Genomic DNA, 26,876 nt, shown 5'->3' with positions numbered 1-26,876 from the left:
TCAAGTGCTGGATGCAATAAGTCCTTCGCCAGAGGAGGATTTAATCAGAATTATGTAAGGGCTGTCATTTTCACACAGAAGAACTCCAAGATGTGACATCTGGTGAACATGAACATTAAGGGTTGACTAGTAGTCCCTCGGGACAATGAAATCCTATGGTCAAGCGCGAGGCAGGAATAGCGTGCCGGAAAGCCCACTTAGTATTTCTTGAAGGTTTGGGGTTGAGCTTCCAAAAACTAATAAAAGGAGCAGATCTGGAGGGGGGCCGAAGGGGGCGGTTAATGATAGGGTGTTGTCAGTTTCTCTTGCAAGCAAACGTGTATAAGCCTTTTGCCTAATCATAACTTGAAAGAAAACATTGTTTGACTTCCACACTGGTCTCTCAGGGGCACTGCCAGGTTCACTTCTCTGATAAGGCCTTGATGACAGTTTACCTTCCCCTTTCTTTTCAATTACAAGGTAGAAAAGATTTTTCTAAGAGATCTTTCCTTGAGCCTGGAGGGGATGAAAGGTCTTTTCCACAAAGATGTTGAGGAAAGAAACTTGCTCACAAAAAAATAAAAAGCACCATCTTTCCTGGCCGGGGAAGACAAAATTGCAGATTCCCCAGTTCCTATTTTGATCAGGGTAGACAATTCATGAGGAGTATAGAAAACGATTGTCAGCCTATGATTTTGCCAGAGAATTTTACTAAGTCTTTTTCTTGAAATTTGAAAGCACCCCCATAATTTAGGAAGGGGAGACACTCCAGAAAAATCTAGGCTGCAGATTTGACATGTCCTCTGAGCGCAAGCAAGGGAGTCTCAGACAATACCAAAAAGACTTAAAATGTCGGTTGGCTCTGGCAATTCAGTCACAAAATGTGGATTTCCTAAATAAAAAGAAGTACTTTAAAGTTATCTTTGCAAAACCGAAGAGCAACGGCTGGAAGATTTAGAATGAATCCTGAACAATTAAAAGTATAATTTTCCATCTTTGAGAACCTCTGGAGGGGATTGTTTTTTATGCTGCCACACCATTGTAGAAAGGACCATATGCAATTCAGGCTATGTAAAATTTGGATTACGAACCTGGACAAACAGGACTAGCCTATGCTGTGTGAATCCCAGAAAGATTAAATGATGTAAGAATTAACATTTTCAGGCATCTGAATAACCAGATTAAATGATCTTACCTTCTCTTCCATAATGTCCCGGCCGTGGTCTCTGCCGCCGCCAATGTGGTCTCTGCCGCCGCCAATGTGGTCTCTGCCGCCCACAGCGCGGTCTCTGCCGCCCCCAGCACGGTCTCTGCCGCCCCCAGCACGGTCTCTGCCGCCCCCAGCACGGTCTCTGCCGCCCCCAGCACGGTCTCTGCCGCCCCCAGCATGGTCTCTGCCGCCCCCAGCATGGTCTCTGCCGCCCCCAGCATGGTCTCTGTCTCTGCCCACAAGATCCCTGCCACTAAAATGGTCCCTGGCACTACCAACGAAGTCCCTCCCGCTGATAACATGGTCCCGGCTGCTGCCAAGATCCCGGCTTCCACCAACAACATCCTGGCTGCCACCAACAAGATTGATGCTGCTGAGATCCCTGCTGCTGCCAATGAGGTCCATACTGCTGCCAACCATGTCCCTGATGTTGCCAACCAGGTCTCTGCTGCTGCCAACCATGTCTCTGCTGCTGCCAACCATGTCCCTGCTGCTGCCTCCACTACTGCTGGAAACAATAGGGCAGGATGTGGACGTGATGGAGACTGTTGGAGCCACTGGAGCAGGTGTATTCTGTATTGCATTATCTGCTCTGTTGGAACAAAAAAACAGTAAAAGGTGAGGCTTGAGTGCAAGGAACAGATTACAGCACTAGTAGAGAGTGAATGTTAAATTCATGGTATGAGATGCAACAATAAAACATTACTTACCTAACGGTAGTTCTCCAATGCTATCTTTCAAAGATATATGTTTTGAAAAACAAATTAGACAACTGAGCCAGGGCTTGAGGTGTGTAACAGGACTACCTAATCAATTATATACTCTTTTGCACGTCTATAGTTTCCAATGGTGGTAGAAAGCACAAATACTAGGCAATACTTGATAACCTTTACATATAGGAATACAGTTCACACATAGGAAGATCCAATCTTCATTTAGGTTTAGAAAAATATTTCTGCCAAAACTTTCAAAATGATCAATTCCCTCAAATTAATTTCAATGCAATCTTCAAAATGGTCCATTTACATGATTAGTTTAGCAGCCCCACCTCCCACATCAGGATCCGTCTCACACCCCCTCGAACTTCGGTCCGTCTATCAACACCCCCCGAACCTCCAACACCAGCTCTGGTTCTGCCTCTCACCTGCCCCAGCCTCGGAGTTGGTCGCTCACCCCCTTACCCACCCCCCCCCCGCCTCAGGGTCCGTCTCTCACCCCACCTTGAGGTTTGCCTCACCCTCTTTATTTATTTTGTATTTTTTAAAGCGCTCACACAACCCACGGGCATCGAGACACTGTTACAGGAAGAATTTTTTCCCTTAGTTGCGTATTTATAACGCGCTTAAATACCCAGAGGTTTCTAAGCACGGCCACGGGGATCGAGCCTGTATTGCTGCGTGTCGTCTTGCTTCCAAGGCGAACACGTTGCCGCTGAGCTATCCTCCCAGGGCTTTGAGGTTGGTTTGTCACCCCACCATGGGGTGTTCCGTGGACCCTTTCGGCCCACATCCGATTCCCTTGCACAAAAGCGTAGCAGTCTAGGAGGGCGACATGGCGTCCTTTTCTTTCCCTGCCTTCGTACTCCGTTCCTGCGAGTTAGGGAGAATTCTCAGAAATGTGCTAATTCCTCTCTACCTTAGAGACCCCCCCCCAGCACCTTTGCGGGATTTTGAGGACTAATTTTTTACCTGGCGAGAGTGAGACCCTTTTTCCCACTCATGTATTTTTTTCAATGATTTGAACACGGTTTCTTTGGTTGTGGAGTCTGACAAACTCCATAGGCGGCATATTTTAAATTATGTCACAGTGGCACAGGGAAGTCTTTCAGATTTACCAAAGGTTTAAACACCTTCTCTTGGATAAACTACTGTTTCCAAGAGCAGTGAAGTGAAAAAGGCTACTTACATTTTGTAACTTTCTAGACCCAGCACATATTATCTTACAATAGGGTGCTGGAGGGGTTACCTAGTATCCCCTTTGTCTAGTTCCTCCTGTAACATTTTAATGTGAACCGTTCCTCTATGAATGGCTGGTGGCAGTGGTTTACTAACTACCATGGCGTGCTTTTACAGCGGGCTGCGTTTGTCAAAATGGCCCGGTGGTCTTTTTGGGCCATTTCTTTGCGGAAAGGTCCTTCTTGAGATTACTCTGCGTGCCAAACCAGGTTTGGTCCCTTTGTCTTTGGCCGGATGAGTGAAGCCCACCTCTGGCTCCAGGGTGTCTGGCAGGGGCAGGAAGAGAGGGAGATGCCCAAAACTCCCTGTGCTTAGTCTACTAGGAGACAGGAATGCACTCTTAGGTCATTGGCCGGCTGGGTGACTGACAGCTAGGCTGGAATGAATGGGAGAAACCTGCATAAAAGGTGAGGCTTTTTGGCTTGGAAGGCATAGTCAAACACTGGACGAAGGAATCCGAAGAACATGGAAGAGACGCCTGTTACAACTCCTGGAGTGTTGGTTTGCCCGGTGAAGCCCTGCTGCTGTGCTTAAGCTCCGAATTCACCTTGACTAGAGAAACCCTGCAAGGACGACTTCTCCCCTTGAGTTGGCGAAACCAATCAACTCCAAAGTAAGCCCGTCTGGACATCCTCTCGAAGGTGGTTGTATTTCCACTGCTGCTTCTGGAACCAAGGAGGCAGGGAGAGGAACACCAGATTGTTTGAGTTGCTTTTAAGTTGGCCAAGAGCTCCAGGAAGATCCTCCAGACTCCCAGGAAGCAGGACTGACCGAGTCTGAGCCACCTCAACAGAGCAAACACAATTAACCAGTATTACAGGTCCAATATTAGTTTTTTGGTGATTCAATATTTTGTTTTGATTTTTACTTTTCTCAATTTTTCAAAATTGAAATAAATGCTTTGATAGGCGTTTCATTGATGAAAATTCCTTGACAAATTAATAATCATTTATCTTTCATCTTACTTAGCATTCATTTTTTCACTGGGTTTGTGTTAGGCAGAGTTTGTATGCAGTACCCTTTGGGACACAACTAAGACTACAGGTGTAAGCAAAACCAACCTTTGGTATAAGTTTGTACCACAGTTTTGTGGTAGCGTTGTGGAGCAGCCAGGCTTATCTGAAGAGGTAATGTAAGCTGTAAGGGTGTAACACAGAGGTCTATAATTACAAGTACTCAAAGAGACTCTTATACTCAAGGTTTCTTGGTAAAACACTTATCAATTTATTTCACAGTCAGTTATAAAACATTCACTACAAAAATATACTTCAGTACTTCACAATATCAGATTCTGAGGCATTTAAACTACTTTGAAGGAGGAGCAAAATGGCATTCAGAGCATTTGAAGTAGGAGCAAAAAGGCATAAGTTAATAAAACGAATATTACAGTTACTCTAAAACAGTGCAAATAGTTTGAGTTCACCAGATGAGTTGATTCAATGCAATAGGTTAGGCCAAAGTCAATGGGATAAAGTCTTGTATAGGATAAAGCAGTTCTGGTAGTTAACGGAAAAGTCTTTGCTAAAGTTCTCAAAAGTAGTTAGTAAAAGAAAGATTCATAGGTTGGGTCACAAGCTGACTAGGCCTGCAAGTTGCCAACGTTTCAAGCACTTTCACAGTGAAAGATAAGTTCTATCGGTCGGGTTTTCACAGTACCTTACAATGAAGAAAAAGATGCAGCTGAAGACGTCTGTTCCTGGCAGTTCCTGGAGATCTCGCTGTTCCTGAGCCTCTGTCGTGGGGACAAGAGGGAGGATTTATCCCATTCATTCCAGCCTAGCTGCCACTCACCCAGCAGGGTGGCTGTCCTTGCCAGACAGTCCGCCAACCAATCACGCCAGAGTGCATTCAGGTCTCCTAGGCGACTAAGCACAGGGAGTTTCGGGCACCTCTCTCACTTCTTGCCTCCCCCAGACACTCAGGCGCCAGAGGCGGTCTTCAGTCCTAAAGCCCACCCAAGGCGTAGGTAAAAAGGGACCAAAACTGGTTTGGCACGCAGAGAAACTCTAGAAGGACCTTTCCAAAAAGAAATGGCGGAAAAAGAAGACCGGGACTCGTTATAATAAAGGAGGCTCAGAAGCCATATTGAAAAACATGGCTCCCGCGAATTAACACTACCGGTGTTTGCGGTCGGGAAAAATCATGGTAGTTCGTTGTAAAACCACTGCCACCAGCCATTTCTAGAGGAAAGGGTAGCATTTGACTGCTACATGAGTTTCTAGACATAGGGGATACTAAGTTACCCCTCCAGCACTCTATTGTAAGATAGTGGGTGCTGGGTCTAGGAATTTGGAAAGACTAGTAAAGTCAATTTCACTTTACTTTCTATGGTAGAGTGTCGTTTATCCCAGAGAAGGTATTTAAACCTTGGGACAACCTGAAAGGCTTCCCTGTGTCACTGCACTGAGGGTGCTGTGTGACGCACATGAAAAGATGATGCCTATGGAGTTGTCTAAAACTCCACAATCAAAGAACACAAGAGTAAAACACACATCAAAATACATGAGAGAGTGGAGAAAAAAGGCTCACACTCTCTCCCTGTAAAAAAAAAAAATCAAGTCCTCAAAATCCAGCAAAGTTGCATGCCAAGTTTTGTTATTTAGCTTAGTCAGACAGCTCTACATCACCTCTGTGAACTTCGCCCGACCTTCACCCTGCAAGGATGAGTCCAGCTGACCATGTGTACTGTGACTGATGGAGACAGTAATCAATGGAACCCAGGCATCCCCTATGGAGCTGAAAGTGGTATGTGTGCCTAACCAATCATCTTTGTTAGATTGTCCCTTCTGCATGACCTCATCTATGACGCGTGGTGCCTTTTTAATATGCTGCCCATGTATCTGTTGGCAGAGTGCTCTCAGGCAGCAGAGTTCTTTGCTTGCATTTATTTACTTATACATTTTGGTTTCCTTGCAATTACTCCCCTGGTCTCATTCCCTAGTGGGGGGTGTACTTTATTCGGTCTATTGGGACACGTGCATGCTAAGGTGCCAGCCTTCACTGGCTGTCTGCAGGACAGCCACCCTGCTGTGTGACGGCCAGGCTGTGCATGAATGGGAGAAACCTGCTTAAAAGGCGAGAGTTTGGGGACTGAAGACAGCCGATCACTGTGAAGGAGATCCCGAAGACACCGTGAACGAAGATTGCTGCATCCTCCTGGACTGTTGAACTGCCTGGTGCAGCCCTGCTGCTGGCTGCTGTGCCAAAAATCTTTTTTTCCCGGAAGGACAAGATCCAAAAGGGACAATTTCTTCCCTTGGGTTAGTGGGACCAGCTAACCCAGAGACGAACGTTGCTTGAAGACCTTCCCCAACTTGCTGTACTTTGCTGCTGCAGGTACCAAGTGCCAGTGGCCGAGAAATACATAGTCGAGTGCAACGTCTGTAAGCCGGCCAAAAGCTCCAGGAGTCTCCGCAGGACCATCCAGAAGCAGGACGACCAGAGCTCGAGTCACCTCACCAGAGTGTAGGACTCAAGGAGTGAAGGAAGCCCAACCGGTGTGCAAGATCCACAGTGGTGCCATTTACAGAGCGATGAAACCGCAAAGTGCTGCTGATCCGATACGAGCCAGTAGATGCCGCCGACCCTAGAATTGCTGCCACAGGAATCAGCAGATGGCCTCCCTCTTGGCCCCATGACCGAGGCCCAAGAACGCAGGATCTGCAACCAGACAGAAGCCAGCTGGACCCCCTTCTGACCAAAGGTAATGTTCCGACTTGGGGTACTTACCTCAGTGTTTGTAGCTTGCTCTTCTCAGTTGAGACTTGCAGAAGCTGTTTTTCAAAAGTTGATTTAAGCTCTAAATTTCGCAAGTGTAATAGCTTGTGACCATACAGTGATTTTTCTTCAAACTCACTCTCTAACTTTGTGTAAGACTTTCTATCCAAGAAGGGCCACAGACTTTGCTCCAATTGACTTTGGCTGTCCTGGCTCCCTGCAGACTCTTCTATTCCATTTGACTTTGATTCTTACTGTCCCTCATAGGCGATGCATTGGTTTTAAACTAATATTGCTGGGAAAGGTTATCTAGACATCATTGGAAGATTTAAAGTGCTCACATACTCGGAGAACCAGTTTAATCTTTTTCCTTCCATTAACCTTTCCTTTCTACAACCCTCAGAATTTACAAGAGTGTACAAGTGATATATTAATGCCATTACTGTCCTAATTAGTGAAGTTACCTCAGGGTGTAGGAAGTGTGTATGAAGCATCTCTAAAGAGCATCACCTTGCTTTCTGCTGATTCTGAGAAAGTATTTTAAAGTGCATTGGATTGCTACCTATATTGCCCTTTTTAAAGAACGCTTATTTATAAACGACCGTTAAATAATTATTTTAACTAGAAACCTTGAGTGTAAGTGTTATTTGGATACTTGTATTGGAGGATTTCATTGCTACAGCTCTACAGCTCACATTTACCCCTCTTGAGACAAGTCTGGCTGCTCAAACTACCAACCTATGCACTACAGACATATACCAATAGGTGGGTTACCTAATACCAAGAGGACAAGGGCTGTGTAGTCTCCCACAGGGTTACTACATCAATTCTTGCCAAGGTAGGTAAAACCTAAAATGAAACTCTGAAGAACTGCGCACAGCTATTCAAGGTAAGTAAAATCCAAGGCAGACTTATTCTAGACAGGCTATATAGCAGGTCCGGGGAAGCAAGACCCAGTTGGTGAACATTTACAGTGATCTTAAAAGAAATAGTAATGTGAAGCCAACAGCATTACTTTTGGGCAAGAGGCACAACCAATTCACAGTTGAGTAAAATAACCTTACATATACTTTTCAGAATGGCAGAATACATTCAAGGTAAGTAAGAACTTTAGTAACTGCACATTCTCAGAATGACAGCAACCAACCAACTCTTTCACAAGTAAGTACACTTAAATACTTGTTTTCTTTTCTAGGCAACAGGCCCAATCCTTAGAAGTATTTCCCTATTCTTGGAGCATGCATGTTCTCAGTGGCAGAAGGGCGGGGGTCACTAGGTCTCTAATGTCCAACAGGCAGTTCAGGATAGTCACAGAAGCAGCAAAAGTCAGAGTTCCTAAGGAAAACTGTTAAAACATGTAAGTATGTCACTTTACAGAGGTTGAAAGGGTCCAGGGACCTCTGAGAATACACCCTAGGAGGATTCCAGCATTGGGCTTGGGTGAACTGGATGAGAGCCCCCCAGCACCCAATCACAAGAAACATCCCAAAGCTACACAGGAATCGCAAAAGCTTAAGGTAAGTAAATACCCTAGCCAACACCATACCTCAGCACAGAAGAAGAGTTTGTAGCGGGGAGACTTCAGGATCTGCAGCCAAAAACCTGGTCAAAGAATTTCTTGTCATGAAGACAGGACACTGGAAAGGATTGTGCAGGAGGTATCAACGGGGAAGGCACCACGCAAGAGTTTATTTGCGGCTGGATGTGGCTCGGTGGTTTTGGCGCCCTTTTCAGAAGCCAGGAGAAGACTGAATATCACCGGTCGGATTCTCGTCTCTGATCAATACTAACTGAAAACAGTTTTCACTAGACCAAAAGCAAAAAAAAGATTGATTTAGAAAGTCCGCTCCATGACCACACAGAGCGATCTTTCTAAATCAAACTGTCAGCCCCTGCCACACACGAGTGTGCGCAGGGACCGACAGGCACGGAAAGGCCGAGGAATCGTCACGGGAGTGTCAGGTGTGTGGACTTGGTGTGTCTTGTGCTGGGAACGGGGTGGTGGGTGAGGTAAGGAGTTGTTCAGTGAGGTGACACCTGGGGACCAAAGCTATGTCTGACCTTAGCCAGAGCCTTTCTAGGGGCTACCCCCATGCCACGGGGCCCCTCCGACACCACTGCCTCGAAAGGTGTCGAGGGCGCCGAACGAGTCAGCGCCGGGAGAATCGGCGTCACCGTCAGCCGCAGCACCGGCGGCGTCGAAACAGGCCTCGAAGCCAGGGCTCAGAGCGTGTCCTTCGACGAAATAGGTGCCGACGACCCCCTCGAAAGCAGAGCCTCGAGAGAGGTCGATGACCTCGGCGCCACAGGCGTCGAAGTCTTCTTCGAATACGGCACAGGATCACGCGGTCTCGAGCGCGTCGAGGACCGGGACCTGGAACGGGCATGGCGAGAACGGTTACCCTTGTCCGAGCGGGACCTCTCCTGCGAACCGTGCCGACCACTCGAGCCCGAAGGCGTGCGAGCGGTGTCTCTCGACCGATCACTACCGACCCCACTCAGAGGCACGGACGGACCAGTGCACTGCGATTCAAGAATCGCCTACATCGCCAACATCTTCCCGAAGGAAGCCCATTCCTCCGGTGTCGCTTGCATGGTGGGATATGCGGAAGAGGACGGGGAAGGCAACCGATGCTGGCGCTTCCGGGAATGCCTCAAAGAGGCAGAGGAGTGGCGAGACCGACTCCTGGAAGGAGACCCACTGGACCTCCGACGATGACGCGGAGAGTCGGCTCTCGAATCATCGGTTGAAAGCCCCGCAGACCTCGACTTCCTGGGCTTAGACACCCTACCTACTGACAACTTCTTCTTGCGCTCCCGCAAGGCCTTGGCTGTGAGCGACTGGCAGTCGACACAGTCGTCCGTGTCATGGGCCTCCGCCGCATTTCTTGACGCCCGGACGCAGGGTTGAAGACGAGGTAGACATCGTCACGAACATGCTTTTCACAAAACCCGAACAGGTTCAAAGAACCGAGATAGAATATAACAGAACTCCGAGTCGAGGCGTATCGAGATTCACGAAGCGAACACGTTCGCAGAAAAAACGGAACGGAGGCTACGGGCGTCCTACTTATAACCTCATGTGACGTCAGCTGTCGGAGGAGGTCCTCGGGGACGGCGCATCGACGTAGGATGCAGACGCCAACATTTTCCGAAGCAGCACAGCTGTGGTGATTACTGTCAAAGATATGGAATACGTCAGAGGACCCAATCCCCTCGAATTCTAATTTCTGTGCTAATTCCCTTTTACCTTAGAGACCACCAGCTCTTCTGCTGGACTTTAGGACTTTTAATTTTTGTCCTTGTTAGGGAGAATTCTCAGAAATGTGCCAATTCCCTCTAACTTAGAGACCCCCAGCAACTTTGCTGGATTTTGAGGACTTGATTTTTTTAACCTGGAGAGGGTGAGACCCTTTTTCCCCACTCTCTCGTGTATTTTAATGTGATTTTTGTACTCTGTTTCTTTTGGTCAAGGAGCCCGACAAACTCCATAGGCATCTTTTACATTGTGTTGCACAGCACCTTTAGTGCAGTGACACAGGGAAGTCTCTTAGATTTCCCAAGGTTTAAATACCTTCTCTGGGATAAACTGTTTAGTGAAGCCCGCCTCTGGCTCTAGGGTGTCTGGGGTAGGCAAGACGTGAGGGAGGTGCCCGTAACTCCTAGGAGACACAAATGCACTCTGATGATTGGCTGGCTGACTGTCCGGCAAGGACAGCAACTCTGCTGGGTGAGTGACAGCTAGGCTGGAATGAAAGGGAGATTACTGTATAAAAGGCGAGTCTTTGGGCTTGGAAGGCAGAGTCGAGCACTGGACAAAGGAACCGAAGAAGAACTTGAAGAGGATGCCTGCTGCAACGCCGGGACCGTTGGTTGGCCCGGTGAAGCCCTGCTGGAGTGCCAAAACGCCAAGTTCACATCGACAGAAGCCCTACAAGGACGACTTCTGCCCTTGAGTTGGTGGGACCAATCAAGTCCAAAGTAAGCCACCTGGACATCCATCTCGGAGCTGGCTGAATGTCCACAGAGTTGCTGGTGGAAACCATAGAGCCAGGGAGAATTGCTTAAACACAAATTCACTTGCCCAGTCTGCCATTTTCATGATGTCATCCAGTCGGATCCCGACTTGAAAAGCCTTAGAGGCCATGGCTCCTCTCACAGAGTGGGCTCCGAAGTGCAAGGTATCTATTCCTGCTTGGGTTAAGGTCCACCAAACCCAGCGTGCTAGTGTTGGAGCGGAAACTGCTTTATGAGGTTTGCATAAGGCTATCAATAGCTGCCCATTAGGAGAGGTTCTAAGAAGAACCGTAACCTTTTCGTAAGTCTTCAGGCATCTGACTAAGCAGAGCTTTGGCTGGTATCTAAAAGCAGGAAAAGAAACCACTCTTGAGTTGCACTTTGTCCTCCTATGTTTATGGAAAACTATGCCATCGGGGAGAAGGTTCTGCCCGCTAGATCGAGGGCTCTGACATCAGAAACCCTCCTGCAGGAGACAAGGCAGAGCAGTGTAGTGAGTTTGCCGGATAGGGCATTGCGGGAAAGTTCCTAGTTATCTGGCCAGGATAGAAAAAGGTTCAGCACTTTGTTAACGTCCCAAAGCTTATTGTAGCGAGACGGAGGCGGGACTAAGTCTGACGCCCTAGTTTGTGTGTGTTGCTTTTAAGTTGGCTAAGAGCTCCAGGAAGATCCTCTGGACTCCCAGGAAGCAGGACTGACCAAGGAGCATGATCCCCCCTCAAGAGTGCTGGACCCCAGAAGCAAGGAAAGTCCATCTCGACAGCCAGAAACCGTGGTGTTGCTATTTGCGATAGACACGAGGAGCTGAAACACTGAACAGCCACTGAAAGTGAAGTTTGCCGGTTGCAAGTTTTGACCGTCCCAGTGCAGGAGTCCCCTGACGTCCTCCCTCTTCTCCCCATGACTGAGGCCCAGGAACAGAGATCTGCAGAGCTGCACAGGATCAAGAGTCATCTGCTGCATCTTTTCTTCATGTTAAAGGTACTGTTCTTAGTCTAAGAGAACTTACCTCTTGCTGTACAGTTGCTTGCATCTTCTACTACTCACAAGTCAAACTACTTGTGGCCCTACATGGATTCATCTCTTTCTTCAAAGACTTCTGAAACAATGTGCAAAGACTTTTCTACTTACCTTCAAAGAAGTGCTTCATCCTATCTAGACTCTTGCCTATTGGCTTAGCCGGTTTTAACTGAATGACTTATTGGGGATCTAAAAGTATTTGCCTGCTTAAGAAATATTTGTGGTAACTTGTTTGCTCTAATAACCTTTTCCTTTTTTATTTGCGCTTCACTAATTCTGAATGCCAACAGTAATACACTGTCAACAGCACCCTAGCAATTGAAGTCACCTGTGGGTGTAGGTCCCTACTGTATGCCATCCCAAATGGGTATTTACTGATTCCGAAGAGATTGTATAATTTTGAAGTATATTTGTGTGGTGTTTTACAGTGCTCCCTTCTGAAGAAGGCTTACATTAACTGACAGGTAAATAAATTGTTTTATCAAGAAACCCTGTGTGCAAGTGTTTGCTTGGGTACTTGTCACTGTGAACCTCTTTGTAACTTCCCTAAAGGTCACATTGACACCTCTTGAGATAAGCCTGGCTACTCGTCCACACTACCAAACTGTGTAGTACAGACTTATACCAAAGGTTGGGCTACTACTGCCAGGAAGTCAGGGTTGTTGCAGTGCACCCTATGGGTACTGTATACAATCTTGCCTAACATAACTTGTATAGCTGGGAAAGGGTTAACCTATATTTCATTGGGGGATTGTAAAGTACTTAGCTGCTGTTCGAAGAAACTTGTTCACCACTGTTTGCTTCCCTAACCTTTCCCTTTTTCCACAACTCCAGTATTGCGTTTAAATGTAAAGTGATATATCAATGTCCACAGTGTCCTAGTTAGCAAAGTCACCTCAGGGTGTAGGAAGTGTGTGGGTGACATCCCAAAAGGGTATCAACTTACTTAACTGAAAGTGTATTTTTCAAGTTTTTGTTGCCAAGTGTTCGCCTTCTAAAGAAGGCTTATTTTAAAACTGACTTAAATTAATAATTATTTTAATCAAGAAACTGAGTATTAGTGTTATTTGAATACATGTCACTGTGAATCTCCATGTTGCAACCCTACAGCTCACATTGACTCCTCTTGAGATAAGCCTGGCTGCTCAGTCACTCTACCAACTTGTGTAGTACAGGCCTACACCAAAGGTTGGTTACCTATTGCCTTACGGTCCCCAGGACGCTTGGAAGGAAGGGTAACAGGCCTCGGTTGCACAGCAGGCTATCTGGTCGCTGGAATTCATCTCAGCTGCGGTTTCTTCACATTCCTCCTTCAGATTCAGTTCCAGTGGTCAACTTGGAAGCTGCTGACAAGTTCGTAGTATTTAACAGGAACTAGAGCACAACTTCTGCAATCTCTCTCTGCATTTTACAGAAAGGGGCAGTCTGGCACAGCCAGCTCCCCCCCCCCATTGAGACAGGGCTCCTTTCAAGCAAAGTGAAAGACAAAGGGGTGCAGAGTTTTGGACTCCTCCCTCACTGCCTGTCTTCTCAGACACTGTGGAGCCTTGGCAGGGAAAACAAAGGATTCCCACCGAAGATAAAACTCCCAATGAGGTCGTTCCCACCTAAAATGACAGGGGACGACCTCGGAAACTACAAGCAAGTAAGAAATGGCGAAAAAAGAAGGAGACCACCATTTTAGAAAAATGATGGCCCTTCTTTGCATTCCCAAGGCTGAATTAACAGCCTGCAAGTAAAAAATGATAAAGCCATGACGGTAAAATCACTGCCACCAGCCATTCAAGCAAACTTGCAATTGTAACAAATGTCACAGGTAAGTAAGAATGTTATGTTATGTTACTTGGCATTTATATAGCGCATTATATATCATTGGTATGACCTCAAAGCGCTGGTAGGTTGAACGCCCTCGGGAACCGCAGTTCAAGTCAGTAGAGAGAGACTCGTATGGTGCATGCGCGCACCGGATATGTGTGCAGCTGGTGTGGTTGTTGCATGATAGCTGCTTCTTAGCGGTAGGTGTGGTGCTGAAGAAATCAGTTGGATGTCTTCGGTCTGGAGGATGGACACCCAGACTGAGTTCTGACTGCGTTAGGCCTGAAGAATGCCTAAGCTAGCCGGAATGTGCTCAGCTAGCTGTGTTTTATTAGAGTGATGAGGTGTTCGTGGTGTCATGGTTGTATGTGAACAGCCACGCCGAATTATCATGGTAAATCTGTGTTCTAGTTGAATGATGGTGTATAGGAGAGAGTAAGCGTAGTAGTGTGATATGGTGGATATCAGTAAAGCTCCCGAGACCAGGCACGCGAGCCGGACAATGGGGGCCTACATGGCGCATAAGTATATAAAGCGACAGGATGGATAGGGGGTAAACATGGGATACAGAAAAGTATGGGGATAAAGGTATAAAGCATATATAGGAGATACAGATATGTACCATCCGTCGCACCGTCCGAAGCGTCGGCATCACCCGTAGAGTCTGCAGCACCCGCACCATCTGCACCAACGGTAGCATCCGCGCCATCCATAACACCTGTGCGATCGGTGCCGTCCGTCATCAACACCATCCACGACATTTGCTTGGTCCATTCAATTCACTCCATCCGTTCCATCCATTCCTTCCGTTCACCACTCCATCCGTTCCAATTTCTCCATCTGTTCCATCCGCTCTAGTCGTTTCGTCCAGTCTGCTCCATGCGCCCCATTCCTCCCATCCGCCCCATGCGTTCCATCCGCCCCGTCGGTTGCGTTCATTCGGTCCGTTTCGATTACTCCAGCGGTTTCAGCCTCTCTAGCCGTTCCATCTACTCTATCCATTCCATCTACTCTATCCGCTCCATCCATTCCATCCATCCATCCCATCGACTTCAATTGCTCTTTTATTTTCTTTGTTCGAACAACTATGAATTTTTGTTTACTGTGACTATACATTCCATTTGCTCTATGCGTCGATTCCTTATGGAAAGAGCCAAGTTTTCAGTAATTTGCAGAATGACAGGTAGTCTTCAGTGTGTCAGATGTGGGCAGGAAGCGAGTTCCATAGAGTGGGGGCCAAGGTTGAGAACGAGTATCCTCCTAACCTGACTGAGTTGGTGTTTGGTATCACTAAAAGGAGGGCGGAGCTTGATCTTAGAGTGTGCGGTAGGGTTTAAGCTTTCCTGTAGGTATGAAGAGCCGGTTTTGTACACTGCTCAGTGGGTGATGCATAGGGTTTTAAAAGTCGCTCTTCGTCCAACCGGGAGCCAGTGGAGAGTTCAGAGATCTGGAGAGGTGTGGTCTCTTGGGCCAAGGGCTAGAAGCATTTTGGCTACAGCGTTTTGAGCTTTTTGTAATTTAATGAGGTGGTATACTCGGTGTCAGGTTTCCTTCCCCTATTCAGGCTATTTTCCCTTATTCAAGTTTCATTCCCATTATTTCTCTTTTATTATCCTTTTTAGATTAGCCTTGTGTGGGTGGAAAGTTTTCTATTGTAGTTGTTTTGGCCTTAACTTGCTGATTCAGAATCCTGGTTCTGACCCAAGGCAAAATGGAGTTTCACAGTGACAGCTCTGATTGGTTGGAAAACACTGCTGAACAATGAACATTCTAAACTGTCACTCTTTGCCTTTCATCATCTAAACCCCAGCTGAGAGGACGTGTTTAGTGGCTGCTCCTGCTTTAGACTTGGGCCTGGTGGATTTTATCCTTCAGGCGTTAGCAGTTGAGCGGCTACTTTCTTGGGGGTTTTGTCAGGTACTGTCAGGATACAGTGGCATATTCTGAATTACATTAGGTATGGGGAAAATTAGTATAGAAAGGTTTTTGGAAGTTATTATGAGTTTAATTTTAAAACAGCCAATTTTGCCCTTAACATTCATTGCAGTCTATGGAGAATGCCCCAAGCCAAGATGGAGGTCCTCAGTCTAAGTTCTGATTGGCTGGTGATTGTTTATAGGGAAGACAGTGAACATTCTAAACTGCCTTTCATCGTCTTTGCCCAGCTGAGAGGTCGTGTACTAAGCTGCTCCTGCTTAACTTGTTCAGGGGTTTCAAGTTTCAAGCAGTCGAGCGGCTTCTTTGGAAAAGTAAACAGGAATTTTACGGAGCTTCATTTTGTCACTGAACAGGAGTAAGAAGATTTCGAGTTATCCAAGAAAATAAGTTTCCAAGACTCTTCACAAGATAAGTTCTTTTAAAATTCAAGACTCTTTTTATAATGTAATTGTAGAAGAGTTAAAATGATTTTCAAGTTCATATGAAAACATTAATTAAGAACTATATTGCTGTCGTATGTTTGGCTTTGCTACGCTACGTTATCTATCAAGCACGTGGTTTTTCCGTTAACAGAAGCCTGCGCGTGAAAGTCTTGTCTTGAGAATCTAGCGCGAGCTCTTTGGTGTCGCGTGATACTATAGTGCGTGTTTTTTCTACCCGCGGTTGGTTTTCTGCGCGTGTACGTTTACTCGCATCTTGGACTAAGCGTGTGTGGATTTTTTCCCGCGGTTTTGACTTCAGCGCGTGTGCTCGCATCTTGGACTAAGCGCGTGTGGATTTTTCCCGCGGTTTCGACTTCAGCGCGTGTGCGTGTTCTCTCATCTTGGACTAATCGCGTGTGGTTTTTCCTGCGGTTTATATTTTAGCGCGTGTGCGTATACTCGCATCTTGGACAAAGCGCGTGTGGATTTTTCCCGCGGTTTTCAATTTCAGCGCGTGTGAGTTTTCTCGCTCCTTGGATAAGCGCGTGTGGTTTTTCCCGCGGTTTAGTCTTCAGCGCATCTACATTCTTCACTCAGTTTGGATTCTTATGCATGTTCAAGATATTTCCACGTGAGATTTTTTGTTGCAAATTTCAAGAACAGTTTTTATTAAGTAAAGACACTCTAAAAATAATAAGAAGAAATATAAGTTCTTTCCAGAAACACTAGAACTTCCACTTACTTTTAATGAACTTAAGACTTTGTTCAAGCTTCTTGAGTTTAAAGACTATTACCTGCAAAGTTAATTTCACATTCATGGACCTACTAAGAAGGCTGAATGATCTTTGAGATTCAAGGCAACTAGTAAGGAAGTCTAGTCAGCTTATCACTTCTCTGGGCATTTTGTTGAGAAGTTCCAGGTATGGTTTTTACTTTATTTGGTAAAGGATATTGATAATTAAGGTTAGTATAGTACTCCATGAATAACAAGGTGTATTATATGTTTGTGTTTTACTACAGGTGAGGAAACAGCTAGCCTTTAGCTTCCAGCCTGGTGTTTGTTAATTTGTCCCTTTCCCCTGGAAGTGAGGTAAACTGAGCAGTTTATAGTATCGGCTCAGAGTGCCACATTTTGGGTGGATTGTCGGGGGCTCAGCAGCTTCTGCAGACACCAGGATCTCAGCCTGACAGGTTTCAGGAGAAGCCATCAGCTGTCAGGAATTCGTTTTGAAGACAGGAAACTCTGAAGATCTTTAAGAAATTGTGCTGGAGATAAGTGACTTTGTTTTAACTGCAGCTCTGTTTATCTTAATGACATTTAAGTGAGAACTCGTAAAATTTAACCTTTGAATTTATATTTTTGAACTTTTGCGCGAGCGAGTGTTTTCCAGCGCGTGTGATTCGTAGCGCGAGAATCGGCGTTCCGCGTGATAACTATAGCGCCTGTGTTTTCTTAGCGCGTGTGCTTCCAAGCGCGAGGATCGGCTTGCCGCGTGAGAACTCTATAGCGCCTGTGTTTTCTTAGCGCGTGTGCTTCCAAGCGCGAGGATCGGCTTGCCGCGTGAGAAATCTATAGCGCGTGTGTTTTCAAGCGCGTGTTCTTCAGCGGGAGAACTCAATTGTGGTTACCTGCGCGTGTGTTTTAACGCGTGTACTCGACCGCGTGTGAACTCTTTTGCGCGTGGGTTATAAGGCGCGTGTGAATAGGCGCAGAAATTCATCAGCGGGGAGTTTACAAGTGCGTTTGTTATCTGCGCGTGATTCCATTTGCGCATGAATTCTGCTTCGCGTGTTTTTACAAGCGCGTGTGTTTTTTTTCGCGTGGACTTTCCTTACAGTGCACGTGTTCTTCAACGCAGGAAGTTTCTAACGTGCAAATCTTCTGTATTGGGATTATCCGCGTGTGTGTTTTGCACGTGTTTCTTCAAGAATTCACAAACTTTATTGAATTGTAAAAAGTTTGAAAACAAAAGAAAAGTTTGAAAGAAAAAGAAAGAAAAAATAAGGACTATTTAACTGGACAACTAGTGAATTTTGGAAAAAAGGCAAAGAGCAAAACTTTCCAGGTTTGCTCAAATTAAGAAATTGCTGTGAATTTCAAGAGTCTCAAGTAAGAGAGATTTTCAGCTTCTTTACAAGCTTCTCTAAGAAATTTCAAGAGAAGAACCAGGTATGATTCTTAATTATTAGTTCAGGATTTAAAGTCTTTCCACTCTTAAGGTTGAGTAAGTAATAAAAGGATTTGTATCTGCTTTTCTTATATCCTCTGCAGGTTCAGCTTTGGTTAGCCTTGACGCAGTCAGCCTGGTGTTGTTTTGTTATCCACTTCCCCCTTTCCCTTTGGGAATAGAGGGAGTTGGCATAGTCCAGTCTCGACATTACAATAGATTACAATAGATTGGACAGCAGCAAGTCTGTTGGGAAAGGAGAGGTACGGAAAAATGTGTAAGTTTTGAGGTGGTAATGGCAGGACTTCGAGACGTTGATTTGGCGAGAGAGGGTTAGGTCAGAGTCGAGAGTGCATCCAAGGTTTTTTACTATGGTCAAGGTGGTGGGTGGATTGCCCATGGATGTGGGCCAGGGTAAAGGGTGGGGGAGAAGCTTGGTGTTGCCGCACACTATGATTTCGGTTTTAGTGGAGTTTAGGAGGAGGTGGTTTGTAGTCATCCAGTGATCAATGTCAAGGAGGCAGGCTGCGAGGTCGGGCTGACAATTGGGGTTAGAGCTGAGGAGTTTTGGGATTATTTGGGTGTCTTTGGCGTAGTTATAGCACAGGGCGGATTACTCCCAGGAGGGTGGACATATAGAGGTTGAACAGGAGGGCTGATAGGCATGCTCCTTGTGGAACTCCGGTACTGACTGGTGGTCGGTTGGCGGAAGAAAAGGTGGAGAGGAGGGTAATTTGTTTCCTATTGTTGAGGAAGGATGCTATCCATTTGAGAGCGTTTCCACAGATTCCTAGGGAGTGGAGGCGGTCAAGGAGGATTGGGTGGTTGATTGTGTCAAAGGGAGCGGTCTAGAAGGATTAGTGCAGCACATCCCGCAGAGATCTTAAGATCGTCCCAGTTTGGAGGTCAGAGTGGTTTCGGTTCCGTGTCGTGGTCTGAAGCCTGATTGTGCAGGGTCTAGGAGGTTGTTGGATTCGACAAAGGCATTTAGTTGGGAGTATGCGGTTCGATCGAAGAGTTTAGCAAGGAACCTGGTGTTTGAGATGGGGCGGTAGGTTTTGGGGTCGAGGGAAGGTTTTTTTTTTAGCAGAGGCTTGACATGTGCAGTTTTAAAGGCGTTGGGGAAGATTCCCAAGGTGAGGGAGTCATTTAGGATGTTTCTTGCGTACTCTACTGCGCAGGTGGATGAGAATATTTCTTTTGTGGATTAAGGCGGAGCAGGGGTCAAGGAGGGAGCCAGATGGCTTCCGAGCAGAGAGAAGGTTGAGAAATTCATCTCTCGATATTGCTGTGAACTGTCAGGTTAGCATGACATATACATGGAGTCAGGTGTGGTACATACATGGAATTGAAGGGCTTTGGTGAGGTTAGGATTGTTTTTTTACCTAGATACAAAAGTTTGGCCTTAACCTTAATTGCAGCCTGTGGAAAGTGCCCCAAGCCAAGATGGAAGTGTCCATCTTAAGTTCTGATTGGCTGGCGTGTGTTTATTGGAAGGACAGTGAACATTCTAAACTGCCTTTCATCGTCGTTGCCCAGCTGAGAGGACGTATGTAAAAGCTGCTCCTGCTCAACTTGACCAGGGGTTTCAAGCGGTCGAGCGGCTACATCTGAGAATTAAACTGGAATATAGCCTGGAGTTCTTTGAGATACAGGACAGGAGAAAGAAAATTCAATTTACGGCAAAGGAGAACCTTTAGCGACTCTTTCAGGAGATAAGTGACTTGCTAAATACTCAACTTTGGTGTAAATATTAATACAGAACATATAATTAGAAATATTTTATTTATACTGAAAAGTTTAATGTGATACGAACTTATTAGGATTGAAATGTTAAAGCGCGCGAGCGCGTGTTCATCTGGTTACATGAGTCAACTGTGCTAGCGTGTGCATCTTACCTACGCATAAACTAATGCGTGCACGTGTTCCTATGAGCTACGTGATTCAACTATGCAAGCGCCAAGTCTTTCTACCAAGTAAAACTTCAGCGCGTGTGCGCTAACTACTTGCTACGTGAATCTATAGCACGAGCGCGTGAATATTTTGCTACGTGAAAACTTCAGCATGTGTGTGCCAACTTCTTGCTACGTGAATCTACAGCGTGAGCATGTGAACAATATTGCTACGAGAAAACCTCAGCACGTGTGCGCGAACTACTTGCTACGTGAATCTGCAGTGAGCGCGTGAGCAACATTGCTATGGGAAATCAACAGTGCGTGAACTTTTGATACGTGGATCTACAGCGCGTGTGCGTGTTTTTTGGCTATGTGGATTTACAGAACGTGTGCGTGTTTTTTGGCTATGTGGATTTACAGCACATGTGCGTGTTTTTGGCTACGTGGATTCACAGCGCGTGTGCGTGTTCTTTGCTACGTGGATTTTTAGCACGAGTTCGTGTTCATCTGGCTATGTGGATTTTCAGCGCTTGTTCGAGCTCTTCATATCTACAAGACTATTCAATGCATGAATACTCCTTTCTACTGGATTTCTTTGGAACTTTCCGTGCTCCAAGATTATCTTCTGAAGTCTAGTGTCTTAGTTTTTGTTGATAACAGAATCTACATTGAGACATTGACAGTCACTTAATAGAAGGTTAAGGAGTCGCAGGAAACGATTGCAAATGCATTCTAGGACCTAACAGAGAGGCAGAATGATCATTAAGATTTCAGTCATCTAGTAAGGAAAACTACAAATTAAACGTCTCAGGGCATAGTCAAGAGAAGTATCAGGTATGGTCTTTAAAACTATTTAGTTAAGGATATTGTTTCCAAGGTCAGAGACCCAGTGAGTAATCAAGGTGTTTGTATTTGTTTATGTTTCATCTACAGGTTTGAGCCAGCTAGTCAATAAGATTCCGGCCTGGTGTTTGTTATTTTATCAATTTCCCCCTTTCCCTTGGACATGTGGTAAACTGAGCTGTTTAACAATTCAGAGCTCCGAGTGCTACATTTCAGGGGGATTGGCGGGGGTTCAGCAGCTTCTGCAGACGCAAGACCAGAATCTTAGCCTGACATGAACGAGTCGAAGGTTGGTTGGGTTGTTGCCGTGGCAGGCGGGGGGGGGGGGTTGACTGGTAGGGTAGATGGATTATGTGGCAGGGACAGGAGGGCCAGTTTGTTAAGAGAAGTTGGTCTGTCGAGAGCAGTGGTGTAGAAGTGGAGAGAGCGAGTCGCAGAGTGAGTGAGAGTGGGTGGAGGTACAGGTTGGTTTGGTGAATTCAGAAATGATTTCCTTGCTGGGGTTTTCTCAATTGAGGTTTCGAAAAGTGTAGTGGAATTTTTTTGCTTTTCGGATTTCAGCTTTGTAGTGGCGATGGTGCCGGGCCAGGGTGGATCTACTCGGGTTGTTTTTATCTTTCCGCTATTTGCGTTCGAGGGATTTATACAGTTTTGCAGTTTTCTGTTCTGGAGTAAACCATCTCGGATAAGGGCCACGGCGGGCAGAAGATTGGCAAGTGGGGATGAGCGGGATTAGTGAGATCTTGAGCCAGGAGTCAAAGGAGTCGATGGTTAAGGTTTCATTACGTGGGATGGTTGAGGGAGGAGTTTGAAGAAGGGCTTCGGCTAGTTCAGGGAGGATCTTTAGTTTCTTTCAGCATTTGCGTTGATTGGGGGATTCTGGTTCAAGTATGGGGATGTGGGCGGGCGAGCGAATGGTGAAAGGCACAATTAAGTGATCAGACCAGATGATAGGTACAGGGCGGGTTAGGTGTATCTGGTCTTGGGAGCTAAAGATGGCATCAAGGGTGTGTCCTTTAGAGTGAGTTGGGCCGTTCACGTGAAGGCGAAGGTTAAGCGCATGTAGGCAGTCGACCAGTGAGTGGGTCATGGGGTTGGTGGGAATGTCAAGCCAGATATATAAGTCCCCTAGAAGAGTGAGGGCGGGATGGTTTATTTGGATGGTGGCCATCGAATCACAGAGGTTGCTTGAGAAATGTCTGTCATAGCCAGGGGGTCTGTAGATGATTAGGAAGCTGTGGGAGAACGTCGGGGGGAGGGATAGTTTGACCAGAAGCGATTCGCAGGAAGGGTTGATTGCCAGTCGATGATTGAGGCGGAGAAGTGTGACCTGAAAACGATTGCTACTCCACCACCTCTAGAGGGTCGGTTGAGTGGGATGAGGGAGTAGTCTGGGGGGGCAGGCTTCATGGGCAATAGGGGCAAAGTCGTCAGAGAGCCAGGTTTCCGTGATAAAGACTAGGTCTGGATTGTCTGAGGCAAGGAGGTCAAAGATGCTGTGTCTGTTTTTTGCTACAGAGCGGGCATTAAAAAGGATGCATCTTACTTCGGAACAGGGGGTTGTAGTGGGTGGAGTGGGTGAGTGGTTGGGGAGGGTGGCAGGGGTGGGGTCTGAGTGGGATCTGGGAGGTGAAAGAAGCGGACCGGTCGATGGTGTTTGGGAAGAGTAGGCGGGCAGACGAGGGGTGGGTGTGGTGAGGATGGGGTTGGAAGGGTGTGTGTGAGTGGTCAGTTGGGCAGACTGATTTGGGGTTGGGTATTCAAGGGTGAAGCGCAAGGAGTTAGAGGTTCTAGGTGCGGTTGGCGAGAAGTCAAGGGAGAGGGGTTGGAGGTGTGGTTAGGGGGAGAGGGTGTTGATGGTGGGGGGGGGGGGAGATTGAGGGGGTGGGTCGAGACAGGAGGGGTGAGGAGTAGTGGGAGATTGCAGGAGACCAGGCCCGTTTTTCTTTTTTCTTGGGTTTTTATTGCAGTTGGTGTGTGTGAGAGAGTAGGCGGGTCAGAGGGCGATGGTGATGCAGCCACTGTTCTTGCCAGGGCGAGACGTGCAGTTTTTAGGGAGGAGGAAGGGATGTGGTCGGTGGGGGATGTTATTGGGAGTTGACGGGAAGAAAGGGCAGGGAGTGGTGGCGGGACAGGGTGGGTCTGGGGGGGTGGTTCATTGGTGGGGCGGGTGTGGGTGGGTGTAAGGGATGGGAGGAGCGGGAGTCTTAGGATGGTTGGCGCGCCATCGGGCTTCTCTGGCTTGGGGGTTGGATAGGGGGTGGGGTGAGTGCGGTGGAGGGTGGGATGAGGGGGAAGGAATTAAGGGGAGGTGGGAGGGAGGCGCGCCAGAGTGAGGCTCTTACCCTGGACCTAGCTGGGAGGGATGGCCTCATGGTGTGGCGCGGGCGCGGTTAAAGTCTTGGTTGTAATATCAAGAGGTGGAGTTCGACACAGTGGATTCACTGTACAGTGAAGTTAATGGGGTGCACTCAATATCGCTTGACTCCTATAAATAGCAGCACAATTAAATACAGTAGAACTTTAGTGCAATCGGGGCACACTTCCTAAAGGTAAGCAGTGTTAGGAGCACATTCTAAATTCAAACTTTAACACAATCTAGATGCAAGATTCAATACAGTGGCGCTGTTAGGGTACACTCAATGATGTTGGGCGCACTTTCTGAAATCAAATTGCAACACAGTCTGGATGCAAGGTTCAACACAGTGAGGCTATTAGGGCACATTCAATGATACTTTGGCACACTATCTAGATGTGAAGCTCACCACAAGGAAGCAATTTGGGCACACTCAATGATCTTGGGTGCACTATCCAGATGCAAGAATCAGCACAGTGATGTTATTAGTGTACCAATAATTGCACCACCTTAGCATGTAGCTGCACGATGTAACAGTACCATTTTTAAGACTAAGTAAGAGTGGTAGGGCTTTCTGGATTGAAGTAATAGCTTCAGTCCCGACCCTTGCCACACTTATTTTCTTGGTTCGTGTTGATTGACGGCAGGCTACTGGCTTCTTGCATCCCCTGCAGACACATCCGGAGCCGCCTCCGATTGAGCCGTCCTTTGCCTTGGGGCCCTTAGACGCAGAGGCTGTCGGGAAGATGGCTGCCCTGCGAGGGTCAGTTATGACCAGATGGATTAGCCAATGGGAGGCGGAGGGAGACCAGGAAGTGGTTGCAAGGATACATGGAGCAAAATGGCATTTCAGTTACTCTAAATAGGAGGAAAGGCACAAGTTAATAAAATAGATCAAATACTTTCTTAGGCAGTGCAAATAGTTTTAGTTCACTATAGGACTTGATTCAGTTCAATAGGCCTAGGCCAAAGTCAAGGAGCAGTTCTTTTAGTAAACGGTAAGGTCTTTGCCTAAGTTCTCAGAAGTTGTTTGTACGAAAAAGAATCATACGTTGGGTCACAAGCTGATTAGGCCTGCAAGTTGGACAAGTTTCACGAACTTTCACCGTAAGAGGTAAGTTCACTCAATCGGGTTTGCTCAGTACCTTAACATGAAGAAAAGATGCAGTTATAGACGTTGATTCCGGGCAATTCCTGCAGATCTCACTGTTCCTGAGCCTCAGTCCTGGGGACAAGAGGGAGGATGTCAGGGGACTCCTGCAATGCACAGGGACTTGTCAAACAAGCTGGCAAAATGGAAGATCTTCAGTTTGAGTAGCTGTCGTCCTTCCCCCTCGTTAATCCCAACCAGCTCCGAGAATGGTATCCAGGTGGCTTACGAGTTGATTAGTCCCACCAACTCAAAGGAAGAAGTCGTCCTTGAAGGGGCTTTTCTGTCCAGATGAACTTGGCAATTCAGACATGCAGCACGGTTTCAACGGGCAAACCAACGGTCCAGGAGTTGCAGCAGCCATCCTCTTCAAGCTCATCTTCGGTTCTTTCGTTACAGTGGTCGACTGCTTTCCAGTCCAAGAGACTCGCCTTTTAAAGAGTTCTCTCCCTTTCATTCCAGCCTAGCTGTCACTCACCCAGCAGGGTGGCTGTCCTTGCCGGACAGTCAGCCAGCCAATCACGCCAGAGTGCATTTGGGTCTCCTAGGAGACTAAGCACAGGGAGTTTCAGGCACCTCCCTCACTTCCTGCCCACCCCAGACACTCAGGCGCCAGAGGCGGTCTTCAGTCCCGAAGCCCGCCAAAAGCGTAAGAACAAAGGGACCAAACCTGGTTTGGCATGCAGAAACAAACTCTAGAAGGACCTTTCCAAAAAGAAACAGCGAAAAAAGAATACCAGGACCGGTTTAAACAAAGGGGCTTAAGGCGCCATCTTGAAAAACATGGCTCTCGAGATGATTTTTAGCTACCGGTGTTCGCTGTCGGGAAAAATCATGTTAGTTTGTTGTAAAACCACTGCCACCAGCCATTTCGATAGGAAAGGGTAGCATTTGACTGCTACGAGTTTCTAGACAAAGGGGATACTAGGTTATCCCTCCAGCACTCTATAGGAAGATAGTGTGTGCTGGGTCTAGGAATTTAAAAAGACTAATAAAGTCAATTTAACTTTACATTCTCTGGGAACAGTAGTTTATCCCAGAGAAGTATTTAAAACTTTGGGAAGTCTAAAAAGACATCCCTGTGTCACTGCACTGAGGGTGCTGTGTAACACATGAAAAGATGATGCCTATGTCAAAGAACACAAGAGTATAAAACACATCAAAATACGAGAGTGGGGAAAAAGGCTCACACTTTTTTCCAGATAAAAATAATCAAGTCCTCAAAATCCAGCAAGGGTCTCCAAGGTGAAGGGAATAAGCACATTTATGAGAATTCTCCCCAACAATCTGCGCTTTTATCATCCCTATCCGGTGCTTAGGAATGATTGCTCTTCAGAAGAGAGTAAGTACCAATGTGAAAAAGATGGGAAGACGTTTTCGACTTTGATGGTGCCGCTGGCGTTGATGGCGCAGCTGGCGTCGAAGCCCACGAAGACCTAGACTTGTCTTACGATTTATGACCCATATGATCCCTCAATGATTTCTCATTGTGTCGAGGCCTCCACGGCTCTCAGTGTGGATCTGGCATTCATCCCGGGCTCGAGGGCACGCAGGATTTGGCTTGAGCCCTTTTCTTACCGGCTTTAGAAGGCACGGTAGGAGCATGGCTTTGAGGGTTTTTGGCTCTCGAAAATTTTAAGCATTTCTTTCTTGAATGCTTTCCATTCTCAAGGAAATACTGAAGCGGGTCGTAGTTCTCGAAGCTCAAGCTTACTCAGAAAAACGGAAACTGAAGCCAATGGGCACTGCGCGTGCTTTATATGCCTTTGATGACATCCTCGAGATGGAGGCCCTCGAGGGGCATCGAGTCAACTGCATCAACGCACAGTGCCCTCTGTCGAAAAACAAATTTCCGAAGCAGCTGAAGCTGGATATTGAATATCAAAGATTAGGAACACATGGGAGGACACAATCCTTTCAAAAGGGGATACATTGTATCCCCCCCAGCACTCCACATAAAATGGGGTGTGCTGGCTCCATATATCCAATGGAAATGGGGGATCAAAATCCCTCTTTACTACTTGGGAACATAGTTCACACAAGTTTATCCAAAGGGCAACCCAGCAACAATAGGCTATATATGCCCTAGAATAGAGATGGACTTTAAAAGATAAGGTCTAACTTCAAAATAGAGCAAGGACTTATAAAGGTATTCGTGTGTAACAGAATAAGTTACAAAGTGTCACTAAGTTCTTACTTACCTTAGAGTTTCCTATTGCCCCTCTGAAAAGTATAAGTTATTTACTTACCTCTGTGTTCAACTCTTCTAGAAAATCACTGAGTTGGTATTTCTTTATTATTCCTGAGACTGAATAAGTGTAAAAGTCTACCATTAGGGTTTACTCACCTTGAATAGCTTATTGCCATTCTAAATGGGTAACCTTGGGTTTT

General features: G+C 46.5%; 1 protein-coding gene across 3 annotated transcripts in view; it reads right to left on the bottom strand.

Moving 5' to 3' along the window:
• Positions 1–26,876, bottom strand: part of RBBP6 (RB binding protein 6, ubiquitin ligase) — a 726,265-nt gene that overhangs the window by 382,389 nt on the left and 317,000 nt on the right. For all 3 annotated transcript variants that reach the window (XM_069647373.1, XM_069647374.1, XM_069647376.1), the window contains one exon: positions 1,175–1,781. In XM_069647373.1, the coding sequence (XP_069503474.1) occupies positions 1,175–1,781 (607 nt within the window). The remainder of the gene's footprint in view (positions 1–1,174; positions 1,782–26,876) is intronic.

This window comes from Ambystoma mexicanum, chromosome 2q, assembly GCF_040938575.1.
Source record: "Ambystoma mexicanum isolate Mex_15411 chromosome 2q, UKY_AmexF1_1, whole genome shotgun sequence".
Lineage (NCBI taxonomy): Eukaryota > Metazoa > Chordata > Amphibia > Caudata > Ambystomatidae > Ambystoma > Ambystoma mexicanum.
Note: the sequence above shows the minus strand (reverse complement) of the source record. Positions and strands in the feature narration are given on the sequence as shown.